The sequence below is a fragment of the Lepidochelys kempii genome, chromosome 11 (assembly GCF_965140285.1).
Source record: "Lepidochelys kempii isolate rLepKem1 chromosome 11, rLepKem1.hap1, whole genome shotgun sequence".
NCBI classification, from domain to species: Eukaryota; Metazoa; Chordata; order Testudines; family Cheloniidae; genus Lepidochelys; species Lepidochelys kempii.
In genome coordinates, this window is record NC_136390.1 from 65754250 (window position 1) to 65769439 (window position 15190).

Genomic DNA, 15190 nt, shown 5'->3' on the forward strand with positions numbered 1-15190 from the left:
ATGAGCAGTCATGTAAATGATATACTGTTTCCATTGGGAACTTCCCATTGGTGCATCAACTCATTGCTTTGGCTCAACCTAATAACGGCTTGTCAGGATGAGCATATCACTTTCAGAATCATGCCAAAACAGACAATCATCAAAACACTTTACCTAGATTGTTTTATGAACTATGATCACCCTTTTGGGATGCATAGTACCATAGAACTCTGGGCTTCCTGATGAATCCAGACTGGGATTAGAGCGACCTTGTATGTTTGCCCAACCTATGTATTAATTCTGGTCATGGTTGGCACTGGAGTAAATTAGGCAATTTATGAAGAGAATAGGGGAGGAAACAGAAGGTTTAAAAAGACGAAAAAAACCTAAAGGATGAAGGTTGATTGTGAAATACTTACTCCTGACATAGGGGCGTAGGCAGGAGGAGGGCTGTGTCCAAGTTCACTCTAATAGGAAAGAAAAATGGAATGATGGATATAAGAAGAAGTCACATGAGCTTATGAACTAATGGGGAAAAACATGCACAACAGTGAAGTTTACTGAAGAGGGGGTCAATTCCAGCCATTCCTACTCAAGCAAAACTTCCAATGAAGTCAGCAAGCCTTCAGTGTTAATGGGAGTATTACCTGAGTAAGGACCACAGGATTTGTCCCTAGTTGATTAAGAATGGGTGCTGCACTGGCTGAGTGATGAGTGTGTCTTGCCAATATCCTTGGTTTAATTTTTGAAAGGACAGATTGTACAGAGAGAATGAGGTATGCACGCAGAAGGCAGGCTCATCCCAGAAAAACACTGCAGAGCAGGGAAGGGTGTGGAGTGCCACCATTTCTAATCAGCCTGGTCTATATAGAGAAAGTTTCCTTTTCCACTCTTATCAACCAGCAAGGACAGGGTAAAAACTATGTACACTTTGAACTCAGGCAGTGGGTGAGCTAAGGTGGCTTTAAACCACCTTTGTGCCCTCCCAATCCTGAGCTGCTCCAGGAGATGGAGAAGCCCTTGGCCTTTTTACGTAGCCCTGGGGGCCTCTGTAAGTTCTGGAAGCCTCTCTGGGGCGTCCTATGGGCCCCAGCATTGCCTGCAAGTTTGGTAGATCTGCATGCTGGGGCCCTGTTCCAGATGTGGCCCCTGCTCCTGACTCACCTCTTCCCCAAACTCTACCCCCAGCATACTTCATATGCCAGGGCTTTTAAGGGACTGCTTGAAGGGCAGTGCAATCTTCTGTAGAACCTATGCTATGGGAATTGGTATAGGGCCTCTTTTCACTGCTTTGCTTCTTTTAACTGCTGTATTAGGCCAGCATGGAAGTGAGGCTCTCACCCCAGGTCTGCACACACTAGAAGCTGGTCAAAACTAATATTTTTGCCATGAAATTTTTTGAAAAAAGGTTTCATTTTAATTCTTTTTTTTTTTAATATTTGTTCTTGATAAAAATTACCGGTAATTGAATTTAGTTGAAATACTTTATGTAGACATTTTTTGTTTTCTTTCCGTGAGGGGGAAAATTCCACTTTTTCTTACTTTTAAAAAAATGTGGCCCATTTTTTCCAACTGGAAAAAGATGAAAAATGTGAGACAAAGTGTGGGGGGGGGGGGCTTTGCATCCAGAAAGTGCACGCAGCGGTAGCACACACCAATATCACAGAAAGTCCCCGTTCCCTCCCCCAGTCAGTGGGTAGGAATATGGAGGGACAGCAACTGGCGGGAGGCAGAAGCAGAAGTGGTCTGTAACCACCTGAACACACTCCTCTAGAGAACCTGGAATCCTGAATCTACCTTTCTCTCATGTCAGCGAACAGTGCAGGTTTATTTCAGTCCCCCTGTGCATATGCGTCATGATATAGTCTTTAATTCTGTAGTGAAAGAGACTGTCCAGGAAGGGAGAGATGTGTATCCCCCAACAGGGCAGTACAGTGGACTAAGACCGTCAACAGCTTGTGAGAATTTACGGGCGAAACCAAGACAAAAAGACAGAATGAAGAACTGGAAAAGGCTTGTCTGCGAAACCGAAATAACTGCTGGTCTGAGGGCTGGATGATGACAAGCAACCATCAGTACCTTTCAGGCCCAGCAAACAAAGCGAGTATTCAGGAGGCGGGACCTACAGGATAGCCTTCTCTCTGCAATCTACTTCAGGACGTGAGGCTTATGACTGAGACGCCTCCAAAATGAGCTATGAATCTCCTCTTTTGTGGGGATCAGGAAACAATACTAAGAACAGCATAGCTGTGAGTGGCTTTTGCAGTAATTTCCTTGAAGAGCTCCTGGAGCTGAGCTTCCAGAGTTGAAGCCTGGATCATCACACTGAGCAGAGGATTGGCCCCTGAATCTGGAGAGCCAAGGGGCCTGGAGAAGTCCCAACGTATGCCCTTGGGAGAACGATTTGAAGGCCGGTGTGTCCAAGGAGCTTTCAGCCCCTGCCTGCTCAAAATGTTGTCTCTAATGCCCCAACAACAGGGAAAGCTGCAGGCCTGGAAAGCTATCTCCCCTTCAGGACTGATTAGGCTAGACTGCTTGGGAGAAACCTGCTGAGAATTTTATCCTGATTTGGAGCAGGGGAGGTTGAAATTATCCTCCAGGGCCAAAACAGGGCCTTTTGGAGCCATACAAGGGCATATGAAGGCAACATTTGGTCTTATAAGTGTGGTGGGTACCCTGGATCTTCAAACAACCCCAAAGGAAAGAAGAAACATGGACGGAGAGGAAGTAATCCCCAACCACTCTACAGTTCCTCTGGGAATAAAATAACGCCGCTGGATGAGCATGGCAGGTGCTCTGGTTGGAGGCTGGAAATGCTTGGCTGTGTTCCTTAAGTCCTTGCCAAATTGCTTTCTACTTCTGAAGGGCAGAGCTGCAGCACAGTTTTGGCTCTGGGAAGAGAGATATCATTTCTGAGCCAGCTGTGGCTGCTGCCAGGTCTACAACAGAGGATGATACAAGCTGCACGGAAAGCACTGTCCAAGGCAGGGGAATGAAGAGGACTTGGAGGAGTCAGCAAGAAAATGCCTCAGTCCCATCCCAGTTGTGTGCAAAAAAATCCTCTCCCTTGAGCAGCCTGAGCTGCAAAACAGTGTGAAATGCAACCTCCAGAGGCATGGCAGCTTCCACCGCTCTTCCATAGCGTCTGACAGATGGCCCAACTTATGGTGCCCATTAGGAAGGCTGATTTGGAGGAGAGTTTCAGGACTTTTGCATCCACCTCTAGGGATATTTGCAATTTGGGATGACTCCTCTGAGAAAAGAGGGGGTTTTCTCACTGTGGCTCTAGGGTTAGCAAGAGGCTTATATACTTATCTGTTTGTCATGAAGGAGTACAGAATAGATTTATAGAGGGAAGGAAGCTACCAGTTTTGCAACTCCTCCCTAAACCTATCTCCACCAAGAGTAAAGAGGAGCTGCTAGGGGAAGAGAAACCAGAAGACACTTTACAAGAGTGTGTTCACGGCAGCAGAGAGACATGCAGTAGGCACTTGAATACAGTCTGTGAGTTGGGATCACTGCCAACCAATCTCTGCAAGCTGTAGGATCTCGGAGGTGGATTTGGGGCACTAGAGTATATCCTTTTAAGCAGGGAAAAAGATGTTGGATACAAGAGGTGGAGAGCTGCTCACTGAGATCTGAACACTACTGGTCTTGCCTGTTCTCCAGACATAATGTCATCCATCAGGCTTTTTATCTTGGGGCTGGGATCTGGCAATGAGACTGCAACTGAGAAAGAGACAGATAAAGGTTTGGGAAAAGATGCTTCCCAACTTGCCAGCTGCTGATCAGCAGTGGCTAGTACTGCACCAGGGAAGAACCAGCGCACTTGAAAGGTAGGATCCTGTGCTCAAAAGAAAACTCTCTTCCTCTAAAATGCTACATTCAGGGAACATTCCTGGCCTACTCCAAAAAGATGGGACAGAGGCAAAGACTGAAGGTAGACAAGCAGGAGTCTGTGGAGAAGGCAGAGGCTTCAGGCAAAACTGATGATTGCAGATTGATCCTTTGTGAATTGAGAACTAGGGAGTGATGATCTCAGAGGGGCACTCTCGGAAACAGCAAGGAACCTGAATCAGGGATAGGAGTTCTCTAGCTATCTCTTCGTGCTGCTTTCTTGTCTTCATCTGTCCTCTGATCATCTCAACATTCTTCCTGCTGTCCAGGAGATTAGAAAAGTGTAAAAGAGTCAGATGCCAGAGGAACGCTGTGTATGAATCAACACGGGGGCGGGGGGTGGGGGGGTCGTATGCCTCTAGGCTGCAGACAGCAAAAAAAAAAAAAAAAGAGTTGAGTCAACAGGAGTCTGTCTGTCAGCTGGGAGGAAACAGGACTTTTTGCTGCCTTACTTGCTTGCAACTGGAACGACTATATTATTCAGTTTCAATGGAATCATATTTGTATAATAGGGAAGGAATACACAACAATACACCTTCTATTTTTGTTTGTTCTAAGATGAAACAACCATGGGTTTGCTTTGCTGCATTAACCATGAATCATGCAGTCATCCCTAAAAGCTCTATACTGTCTCCATATTTTCTTGGCTATTAGGCTTTCAATTAAATATTCGCTGCCTGACCGTAACAAATTAACTGACCCCCTTAGAATAACCCATTACAAGACCCTCTTAGAATAACCCCGTTCCAAGACATCTGGAGGGGACATACCAACATGAATGCAGTTATGGTAGCTTATGCTCATAACCTCTGGTCAGCAACCTTCACACTACACATGCTGCCAAGTAACATCACAGTAATGATGTTTCCCTCATGCATTTCCTTTATCTCGCCATAAATGCTAACCATAGAATTCTCACCATAGACTACTAAACAAGCCTCTGTTCATATCTATTGTTGTCTGAGCAGTTACTTTTTAAATTCATTTTATTTTTTGCCATCATTAAAGCTCTGCAGTCATTTTTCCAAAATAGGAGGCAAAGAGAACAGCTGTGGTGCAAATTAGTGGGTTGAAAATGTGATATAATTGTTGTTTAAATGTTGTTAAATTGCCTCCTAATTACAATGTGATGTCATAATTTTGTAGGCTTCAAAAACAACTTTTTGTACTTCAGAACCGAGCCAACTTGTATTTTATTGTGTCTCTTTTCGTTGGCCAGCAAATTACATTCTGGGGAGGAGGGCGGGGGTGGGTGGCACAGAATACTTTTAATATTTCCAATGGTGAAGTTTCAATAGCTGAAATTATAAATCTGATACAAAATACTTTGTGGATTATTACATTTTTCGTTCGGTTTGTACTTGCATTTTACACACTCGTTGGAAAGAAAAGTTTTAGTATAAGTAGGGTCTGAATGATAGAAAATAAACAGAACTCTATACTGTGCCTTTTCCCTCCGATATAGGGCCTAGGTTTCCGAAAGCGACTAGTGATTTTTGCTTTGCTCCAGGTCCGGGTGCTGAACTTGAGATCCCTCTTGAGGAAGTCTGATTATTGGTGGGCACATGCTCAGCACTTTAAATAAAATTGGCTGATTTTTCAGAAAGTATCTCAAGCTGGGGACTGAAAAAATCAATGGTCACTTTTGAACATGTAGGCTGGACATCTATGTTATATACATCCCCCTAAATTTAAACCCTGATTATAGGTCATAGAGAACCCAGCATTTCTAAGGGTCCATCAGCATCCCTCACAAGGAACATGTGAGATTCCAACTTCTTTGGTCTGTGACTCCATTTCAAGCACAAGGCAAAGTACAACAGGCAAAACATAAAAACAGGCAAAACCATTCCCTCCTTCCAGAGGGCCTTGTGGTATTAAATGCCACAGACATAAGAGCTATTATAACTTCTAACATGCATGTAAAATGAGCTTCAATAAAACAAAGGTAAATAAGACTTTTGTGGGTATTGCTTTGTGTTATTGCTCTCTGTCTGCTAATCTGTTTTCCATCGCCTAGCCTCTGCAATCTCGCTCGGTCAATAGCTCCTCTCTTCATAGCGGGGACAGAATGTTGTTGTGGTGATGCGTTAAAATGTAATGAAAACAAAGATAAACCAGCAGCTCCATACTGGACTCTACACAGCCATTGGAACAGCCCCTCTTCCGCGTCTCCTTTCATTTTACGCTGATGGGATCTTGCCCACATTATCGTTCTGAGCTGTGTTTCTCACACTCCATTTCCAATAGCCCCTTCTGCAGTGCTTATGGGACCCTGCTCACAGCATCTTCCCCACTTCCCTCCCCTAGACCAGGTTGATTGGACACACAGTCTTCTCCAGAGCCGCACTCGGCATCTTTCCGGTGGCAGGAAGTGCTGAGAATCAGTGAGTCTTGACACGACCAGACGAGACTCGGGGTGCTCACCCCTGCACCCACATCCCTTTTATCCCTGGTGAGGGTCCAACATCCCCACGTTTGGTTCTTTCACGCAGCAGCTCTGAGTGCCGCTGGGATGCTGGTTTTCATTGTTGTCAGGCAGGAAACACAAACATTTGATAAGGAAGTTTGCAAAACTGGAGCCACTTCTTGTTATAAATCCGCCCTAAACTCACATTATCCAGGGTGTTTTCGTTACTACAGGGCAGAGTCTGCCAACCTCAAGCTGAGCCAAACCGAACTCTGCAAATAGCCCCACTGACTACAGCAGAGAGACACATACTTGATTTGCTTGACACTCAAACTAGCAGTGTGAACATTGGCAATGGCTCGGGGTAGCCACCTGCGTACAGACCCGGGGAGGTCAGGGAGGCTTGTACTCAGGAAGAATACTTGTCTTCTACAGTCAGCTACATGCGATGCTAATACAATCTTTTAACTGCTTCATTGCCGGACCTCCTCTCCAGTATCTGGGCTGCCACGTGGTTCCAAAGAACACTCAGATGTATATTGTCCAGTGGTCAGGACTAGAGGTGCATTTTGCCTGATATACTTGGCAATTTATGTAGCAGAGAAGAGCTGTCCTGTTGGGAGTTAAACCCCTGCTGAAATCTCTGGCAGGACCGCTGGGTAAAAGTGCTCTCAGGCATCAGGGTTTACGCCCTATCAAAATGACTCAATGAAGGAGCTAGTCAAAAGAGGTTTGTTGTGGAACATTTTTGGACTAAAAATGGCTCTTTTGACCAAAGCAAACATTGTCATTTTGGTTGAAATGTTCTGGGTTTTTTTCAGCAAAAAAATGGAAATTGAAAACCAAAATAATTTATGGGAAAATCTGTAGGGTTTGATTCTGTTTATGGTTTAAAAATGAGTTTGGGGTTTGTTTTTTTCATTCAAAACCCCAAAAATGTTCACAGGAAATTAGGAATTTCTTAAAGGGGATTCTTTAACAGTTCTACTGCATGGTACTCAGAAAGAAAGCCAACTGACCTTAACCGGCACCAGGCTCTTGGAGTTTGCTTTAATAAAAATGAAGCAATAACCTCAGGCTTTGTCTCATAAATCTTTCTCTCATGCTCACATACAAATCTCCCTCCCGCACTTCACTATGCATCTTGGATAGTTATTTACACCTGCACAAAGTGAGGGCAAAGTAGGAGTAAAATACTCCCAACATCCAAATGACAAGATTTCCCACCCATTTTTCACAGGAGTAAATGACTGCACCACAGTGCATGGTTTATATCATCTTTTGCACATGCGTTTTGGACCTCAGACATCCTCGGCCTACCTCTCTTTGTGGAATTCCATGCCAGGGCTGCTTGTACCTAAGAACAGCTAATCAACAGAAACTGTCTTGATAGAAACTGAGTGAGTATCCAGCCTTAAGTCACCAAACTATAGCCTCCTAAATGTACCTGACTGCACAGCTGCTGCTGTAAGCATAAAGATTTCAGCCGTCCACCAGGAATAAGGACAGCTGGTTTATGCCAGTGGATCTGACTAACGTGCTTTGGATACTCTGGTAGTGCTACAGACAGAATAAACAATCCATAGCTGTCCCATCAGCCCAGAGCAAACACCAGATACGTTTCAAAGGAACAGGCTGGTGTTTACAACTGACCCAAACTGAAATTAAATGGAAATTGGAAACCGCTCCCCTGGAAAACATCCACCTCCTCCCAGAAGATTCAGGGCCTCCTTCTGACCACTGAACGAGCCGCTTACTCTGCTCTGGCTTTATACCACCCACAACAAATATATCTGACCCAAAACCAAAAGGAGAAAGGGAAATTTTGTAAAACAAAATTGGTCTATGTAATGATACATATAAATGAATCAATGTTTGTACAATGATAGCTAGCTTTGTAGACTAAGTCTCGGCTTTGAAACACCTTGGTTCCCTGCAGCTATCCCAACAGGGTTGACTCGATTCAACCTGCCAGTCCTTCCAAGGAACATAAATTACGGCAGGTTCCATGCAGCTTACTGTGCATGGGACTTTCAGAGGAGACCTTATAAACCAAGGTCTTGTCTGCTCTTCGGGGACATTAAAGAGTTCAGGGACCTTTTTGTAAGAGGGTGGCTTTGCCCCTTGCTGTTAACCAAACTGGAACAGCTCAAAGGGGTTGGAAAGTTGCTTTAATAGGACAGCAGTGAATTTCCCGTGCAGGGGAAGTCCTGGCTCACAGAGAGCTGGTGCACCAAAAAACAGGAGAGGGACATCAGAACACCTGGTGTTCTGGCAATCACTGGCAGATTCCATGGCCTCTGAGGTTGATCCAATTTACGGTGGAGGCTAACGTGGCCCCAGTGACACCCATGATCCTAAGTTTTAGAATGAGCTGCCCTCCACAGCCTTGCAGCTGGGAGTCCAGACACACTGCCATTGCCCAGCACTATACCTTGTCTGTGAATAAACCAGAAGTGTTTTGCTTCAACTATCTGTTGAAAAGACATCAGGGGAAGTATTGGGAAAGGCATTCAAAATAGGCCTAAACCTTCATACTAACTAATTGGCTTTCAGCATGCCATATTGATATATGCACAAATATTTTTTTCATATAAAATTGACTTACTTTACATTAATTCAGTTTGGGGATCAAACAGGCTGGAAGGAAAGCCAAGGGCCTGTGGGTGGGGGGAGGCTCCATATTCTTGTCCCTCTCTCTAATCCTTCTTTTCAATCCATTTCACTTTCCTCAGGACTGATCCCCTGTCATTCTTTCGCCCATACTGGGTCCTTTGCACTGTACAACGAATGATACCCCAATAACACTTGGCATGTCCCCACAGTGTAGAGGAGAATATGTGCCAGTTTCTAACGACTATAAAAACAGTCTGTACAATGACAGTGTCAAGATGTTGGCCTTGCTTTTATGCAGTGGGTTACTGATGGAACCATAGAGTCTGAAAATCACCCCTTTGTACATGGCTGTTAAACCAAAACTCTGAACTTTAAAGCACACAACTTTTGAAAAGCAGGGAAAGGAAGCTAAAAACACAACGTGCTTGTGATTTGTGATTGTGATATGTTCCCAGCAGAAAAAGCATAATAGACAGCTGATGAGGAGTGCTCATGGCAATCCCCCCCCCCAACCAGCTTCCCCATTCTGTTTTACCCAGTAATCAAAGGCTATTCTGAGCCTCTCAAAATGCCATCAGCCCTCATTGAGAATGAAATAGAGCACATCTCCTCCGAAGCCTTTACAGGAGTAATCATTACAGCGTGCTGGCCTGAACAGGCAGCTCCAATAGATAAAGATGGTAGGTTTTTTTTTAAAAAAAATTCTCCTAAAATCTGAATAGTAACTTAATGATAATCTCTCCATTTTGTTATGCAAAGGGAAAAGAAACCCGTAATTGTGCACTCTTTGTCTCTTAACGCAAAGAATAGGCTTCTTGATGAGATGCTAGGATGATTTAGGGCTGGGAATCTGGTGGCAATAATACTTTAAAAGAAATAGCCATCCAACTGATTTGGATAAAGTAATCATTAGCGTTCTAAATCTAACCCTCCCCTCCATCCTATTCCACTCCATCTAGCTTTGCTTCTTTTTATAGCTCTGATTCTTTTTCGTTATCAGCATTTAACAAATAAGGAAGGCAGCATCTTTACATTGGCTACCAAAAGTCATTTTATACCAAGTGGATATGGCCCTCATTAAAAATATGTTTAGGGGGTATAATCGCTGGACAGACTACATCTCCCATGATGCACCATCATCTCCCCCTTGATGGACCGCTGTGATGCATCATGGGAGTTCCATGGACTCATGGGAGAGGTAGTCCCATTCAGAAGCCCAACCCGTAGAGGAGAACGGGGCAGAAGGCACACAAACAGCAACTCTTATTGAGGCACTTCAGTGGCTTTTCCTAATCAGGTTTTTTTTTTTTTTTTTTTTTGGTTTTCACCTATAAGCCAAAAACTTTAATGTTTTGGGGTATTCAGGGATTTTTGCCAAAAAATGTGACCATTTTCAAAAAACGTGATTTTTGTTTTGGCCAAAAATTTCATTGAGTCAGTTATTTCCTGACTCCTAGTCCGCTGTCCTAGCTCTTGAACTATGCAGAATTGTCTGTTCTGCTTTTTCCAAGACTTTTTTCTGCCCTCCAGCTGGCGTGGGTGTACAGCAATACAACATTGACTACTGCACCTTGACCCTTCCTGTAGTGCTTCAGTGCAACTGCTTCTATCATCCAGAATGATGAGCACGCTGTGCCCAGGCCCCCCTGTTAAGTTCCTGGGCCAGCTACAAACATCCCTTGGTACCAGTAAGGGCTGTATAAGGTATCTGCAATGATGGGACGACGCTTGGAGTGTCAGTGCATTTTAAAGTGAGTGTGTGGTGGAGACTCATACACTTTGTACCATCAACTTGGTTGCCTAGGAGCCACTTGCATTGTAGGCTAAAGTTTCAAGTGAATTTGGCACCCACAAGTCAGGAATAGGTTTTTAAAAGAGCTCAGCTGCCACTTAGGCACCAAAATAAGTGTTCAAATTTCCAAAAACTCAGTATGTTGCGTACTGAACTCTTTTGAAAATAAGCCACATGTATCGTACCACAAGTCAATCTTCTTGGTGCTGAGCACTTTTTAAAAAAATTGGTCCCCATTTAGGTGCCTAAATGGGATTCTTTCTGAACTCTGACCCTCACTGAGGGGTCTAGGCATTTGAAAATCTGGGGTCTGGTCTTTCTGGTCAGCTTCACTCTCTCTTCCAGCTGTGCTTCCCGAATAAAAATGGTTTTTAGAAACTCACAGAGTGCCTCCTCAGTGGAGTTTAGAAATATTTGGCAGTCACTCCCTTTATAGCCATTGACTTTTTTTTGGAGAAGAGACGATGAAGTGAATCAGCTGCAAGTTCTCTTGTTTGTTAACAGAGCCAACAGCTATTCATAGATGAGGCAGATGCGCCGTGATTTTAAACCAGGGACAGTGAAGCTCAGTACATTTCCATTTCTCATGCTGATAGCTTTTGCAAAGTACAGCTGTGGTCCCCTAGACTGGTTACTGTCCTTTGGTGGGAGTGTGAACACATGGTAATTCTAACTGTGGGAGGGTAAGCCCACTGCAAGGCAAGAGCACAGCCGGCTGAGCACATATATATATTAAATTGGTAGCAAATATGTGTCCAAACTAAAAAACCCAGAACAAATAGCCCACAAAACTAGAAAGGTTGAATCTGGAGCTAAACGCTGTGGCTCGGGATCATATATGTCAGAGAAAAAACAAGAGGGACAAGATTAGGGCAACTCTTGCAAGGTGACCTTCAACAGCTAGATACCATGGAGCATGTTAAGAGCCAGCTTCTGATACCTTTGGTCATGCTGTGCCTTTCTCCCTGAGCAGCACTGCTAATTTCAGTAGGACTGCTCATGGAGCGAGGTACTACTTGTTATAAGGCTACGGAATCTGGCACTAAAAATATACCCTGTCGGACCACATGTGTTTTGTTGAGCCCTACATATGAATTTCCCTCTCCTTTTTTTTCGGTCACAAATGTAGCATGTTTTAAAGAGACATTGTAAATTATCTATCTTTTAAGCTACATCAGTAAAACTGAACTGCTTTAATCTAATTTATTTTACATCAGATGTGATGCTTTTTTATATTCTACTCATCCTAAGCAATAGAATTAGACCAGTCAGTTTCAATTTCTGTTTATATGCTATCTGGGTATTAGGCATAAAAACTGTGTTTTGATGTTGGATTTCCAATACAGGTGCTAGAAACAGATACATGACATGAGACATTTTCCAGGGACAAGGAGACAAAAATGACTGAAGATAGTCTGATGACAAAAAACATTGATTAAACTCTAAAATCCATCCAAAACTTCTTAAGGGAGACGCAAAGCAGAAAGAGTAGAGGACTTGGACTAAAAAAACCCAACGCCTTAAAAAGCAGGAAATGGTACCAAAACTAACTGGCAATACCTAAGAGGAGATTCTGGGTCCGGTTCTGTTCAATATCTTCATCAATGATTTAGATAATGGCATAGAGAGGACACATAAAGTTTGTGGACGATATCAAGTGCTTTGGAGGATAGGATTAAAATTCAAAATGATCTGGACAAACTGGAGAAATGGTCTGAAGTAAATAGGATGAAATTCAATAAGGACAAATGCAAAGTACTCCACTTGGTTGCACACACACAAAATGGGAAATGACTGCCTAGGAAGCATACTGCGGAAAGGGATCTGGGGGTCATAGTGGACCACAAGCTAAATATGAGTCAACAGTGTAACTCTGTTGCAAAAAAAAGCGAACATCATTCTGGGATGTATAAGTAGGAGTGTTGAAAGCAAGACAGGAGAAGTAATTGCTCCGCTCTACTCTGTGCTGATTAGGCCTTAACTGGAATATTGAGTCCAGTTCTGGGCACCACATTTCAGAAAAGATGTGGACAAATTGGAGAAAGTCCAGAGAAAAGCAACAACAATTATTAAAGATCTAGAAAACATGACCTATGAGGTAAGACTGAAAAAAAATGGGTTTGTTTAGTCTGGAAAAGAGAAGACTGAGGGGGACGTGATAACAGTTTTCAAGTACATAAAAGGTTGTTACAAGGAGGAAGGAGAAGAATTGTTCTTCTTAACCGCTGAGGATAGGACAAGAAGCAATGGCCTTAAATTGCAGCAAGGGTGGTTTAGGTTGGACATTAGGAAAAACTTCTTAACTGTCACGATGGTTAAGCACTGGAATAAATTGTCTAGGGAGCTTGTGGAATCTCCATCATTGGAGATTTTTAAGAGCAGGTTAGACAAATACCTGTCAGCAATTGTCTAGATAATAATTAGCCCTGCCATGACCTCTTAGGGTTCCTTCCTGTCCTATGATTCTACGATTCTTGGGTAAACAACTTATCTATAGATTTGACTTTATCATTGCACCAAATACTAAAACCACTAATTAGGGACCGAGTAGGGAAATGTCTGGAACATTATAATGTGATGAAAGACATTCAGGATGGATTAATAAAAGGGGTGATTATGCCTAACCAAGTGTTTTGAAGAAGCAAGAGAGCTAATGGAGGGACACCGTCAACATAATTTTCCTGAATTTTAAGAATGCCTTTGATACAGTATCCTGTTAATCTGCAAGTTCATCTGTTATTGTATTGGAGATGAACTACAGCACTTGAATACATAAAGAAATGACACAAACTAGTGGCAAGACATGGAATGGTACTAAGATATTAGGATAAGTTTTGATCACCTATTTTGATTACCAGGACTTGGGAGAAGAATGAATGAAATTGGATGCAAAGTTAAAACAGTTAAGTTCTTGGTTGCATATATAAAAGCATTAAGTCTTGTATGAATCAGAGAGTTCCTGTCTTGCAGTGGAAATGGGGTTAGTAGAGAGAGAAGTCCCATTTGGCAAAAACATTGGCAGTTCTGGTCGGTTTATTATGAAGAAGGTATTGAAGAAATACAGAAGGCAGCATACAGCAGAAGTCAACCAGAACAAAAAGGCAACATGAAATACAGGTTTGCTCTGAACAGTGAGTATATAACACATGGCACCATTTTGCTCAGCAAACCTGCTCCCTGAGCAGAAGAGATTTCAACTAGTCGGTAGCTCTTTAATCTAGCGGGAGGAGGCATAATGAAATCCAGTGGTCGAAAGCTAAAGCTAGACAAATTCAGACTAGAAATAAGGCAAAAAAGTTCATGGTTAGGGGTTGTTAATTATCTAGGGTTGTGGTGAACTCTCCATCACTTTCAATCGTTAACTCATGACTTTTTAAAGAGGTGCTTTAGCTCAAACACAAGTGATGGGCTTGATGCAGAAGTTATGGGTGAGATTCTCTAACCTGTGTTATCCAGGGGGGTCACACAGTAGATGATCACAATGGTTCCTTCTGGCCCTAAAATCTATGACTACAGAGTCATATTGCTGACCATTAGGACAAAGTATGCTTTTCTCTGCTTCATAAATTCCTAGAGTTAAGGCCAGATGGGGCCCTAGCAATCATCTCATCTTACCTCCTGCATAACACAGGCCATGGGACTTCCTTGTAATAATTCCTTTTGCCTCCTGTTACCCTTGCAGAGCTGGCAGAGGTCTGGTAGAAGCAGCTGGCTTCTATTCTGGCTCATGCATCATCAGCAGAAACGTTTACTGAGTTCCACTCATTGAAACTAGTGGGGATGAGTAAGTGTAACTGAGGGCACCATCATAGCCATCTTGTTATTAAAGCCCTCAATGCAAAGGCTGGGAAAAACAACTCCCACCCCGCTTCCTCCTTGCGGGGGGGGGGGGCAGAGGGAAGTGATTGACTGCTAGCCTGTCCTATCAGCAAATTACAACACCCCTTGCACCAACTTAGCTGGGGGGACTGGCATTGCACAAAACATCTGTTTACTCCACCATCTGCAGTCTAGAGAGTCCATGCCAGGGCATAAGGCAGATGCTTACTCCCTGTAATTCCCCTGCACAATCTCCCCCCACAGTTGTCAGGCAAGCCCCCAAAAGAAAAGAATTCATAATAGACGCTATAGAAGTGTCTGACTAAAAGGTCTCTACTGCCCAACCCATAATTTGAGAATACTGGAAGATTAGGGCTCAATCCTCTAAGCACTCTCCACTCTTTTTGTGAATTTCTTCATTTTTGTGGTGTTTTCTCACAACAATTAGACCACTTTTCCAGTGATTTTTCAAATTCCAAAGGCAATTTTGAAGTTTGTACATACTTCTATAGTCATTGCAATTACTACAATATATGTCTCTAGATGCAATTAATGTTACTGTCATGACATAATTCGAAGGCATAATTGTAATGTAAAAAAATGCAGAAAAGAAATCTTAAATTGGTGAAATGTGCCACATCGCTGCAATGTGCGGGTTTTAAATTCAGTGGGACAAC

General features: G+C 43.1%; 1 protein-coding gene across 6 annotated transcripts in view; it reads right to left on the reverse strand.

Moving 5' to 3' along the window:
- Positions 1-15190, reverse strand: part of ERBB4 (erb-b2 receptor tyrosine kinase 4) — a 974133-nt gene that overhangs the window by 14069 nt on the left and 944874 nt on the right. For 3 of the 6 annotated variants that reach the window (XM_073306716.2, XM_073306717.2, XM_078848026.1), the window contains one exon: positions 399-446. The exons of the other annotated variants lie outside the window; for them this stretch is intronic. In XM_073306716.2, coding sequence (XP_073162817.1) covers positions 399-446 — 48 coding nt within the window. The remainder of the gene's footprint in view (positions 1-398; positions 447-15190) is intronic. 6 annotated transcript variants of the gene reach the window in all.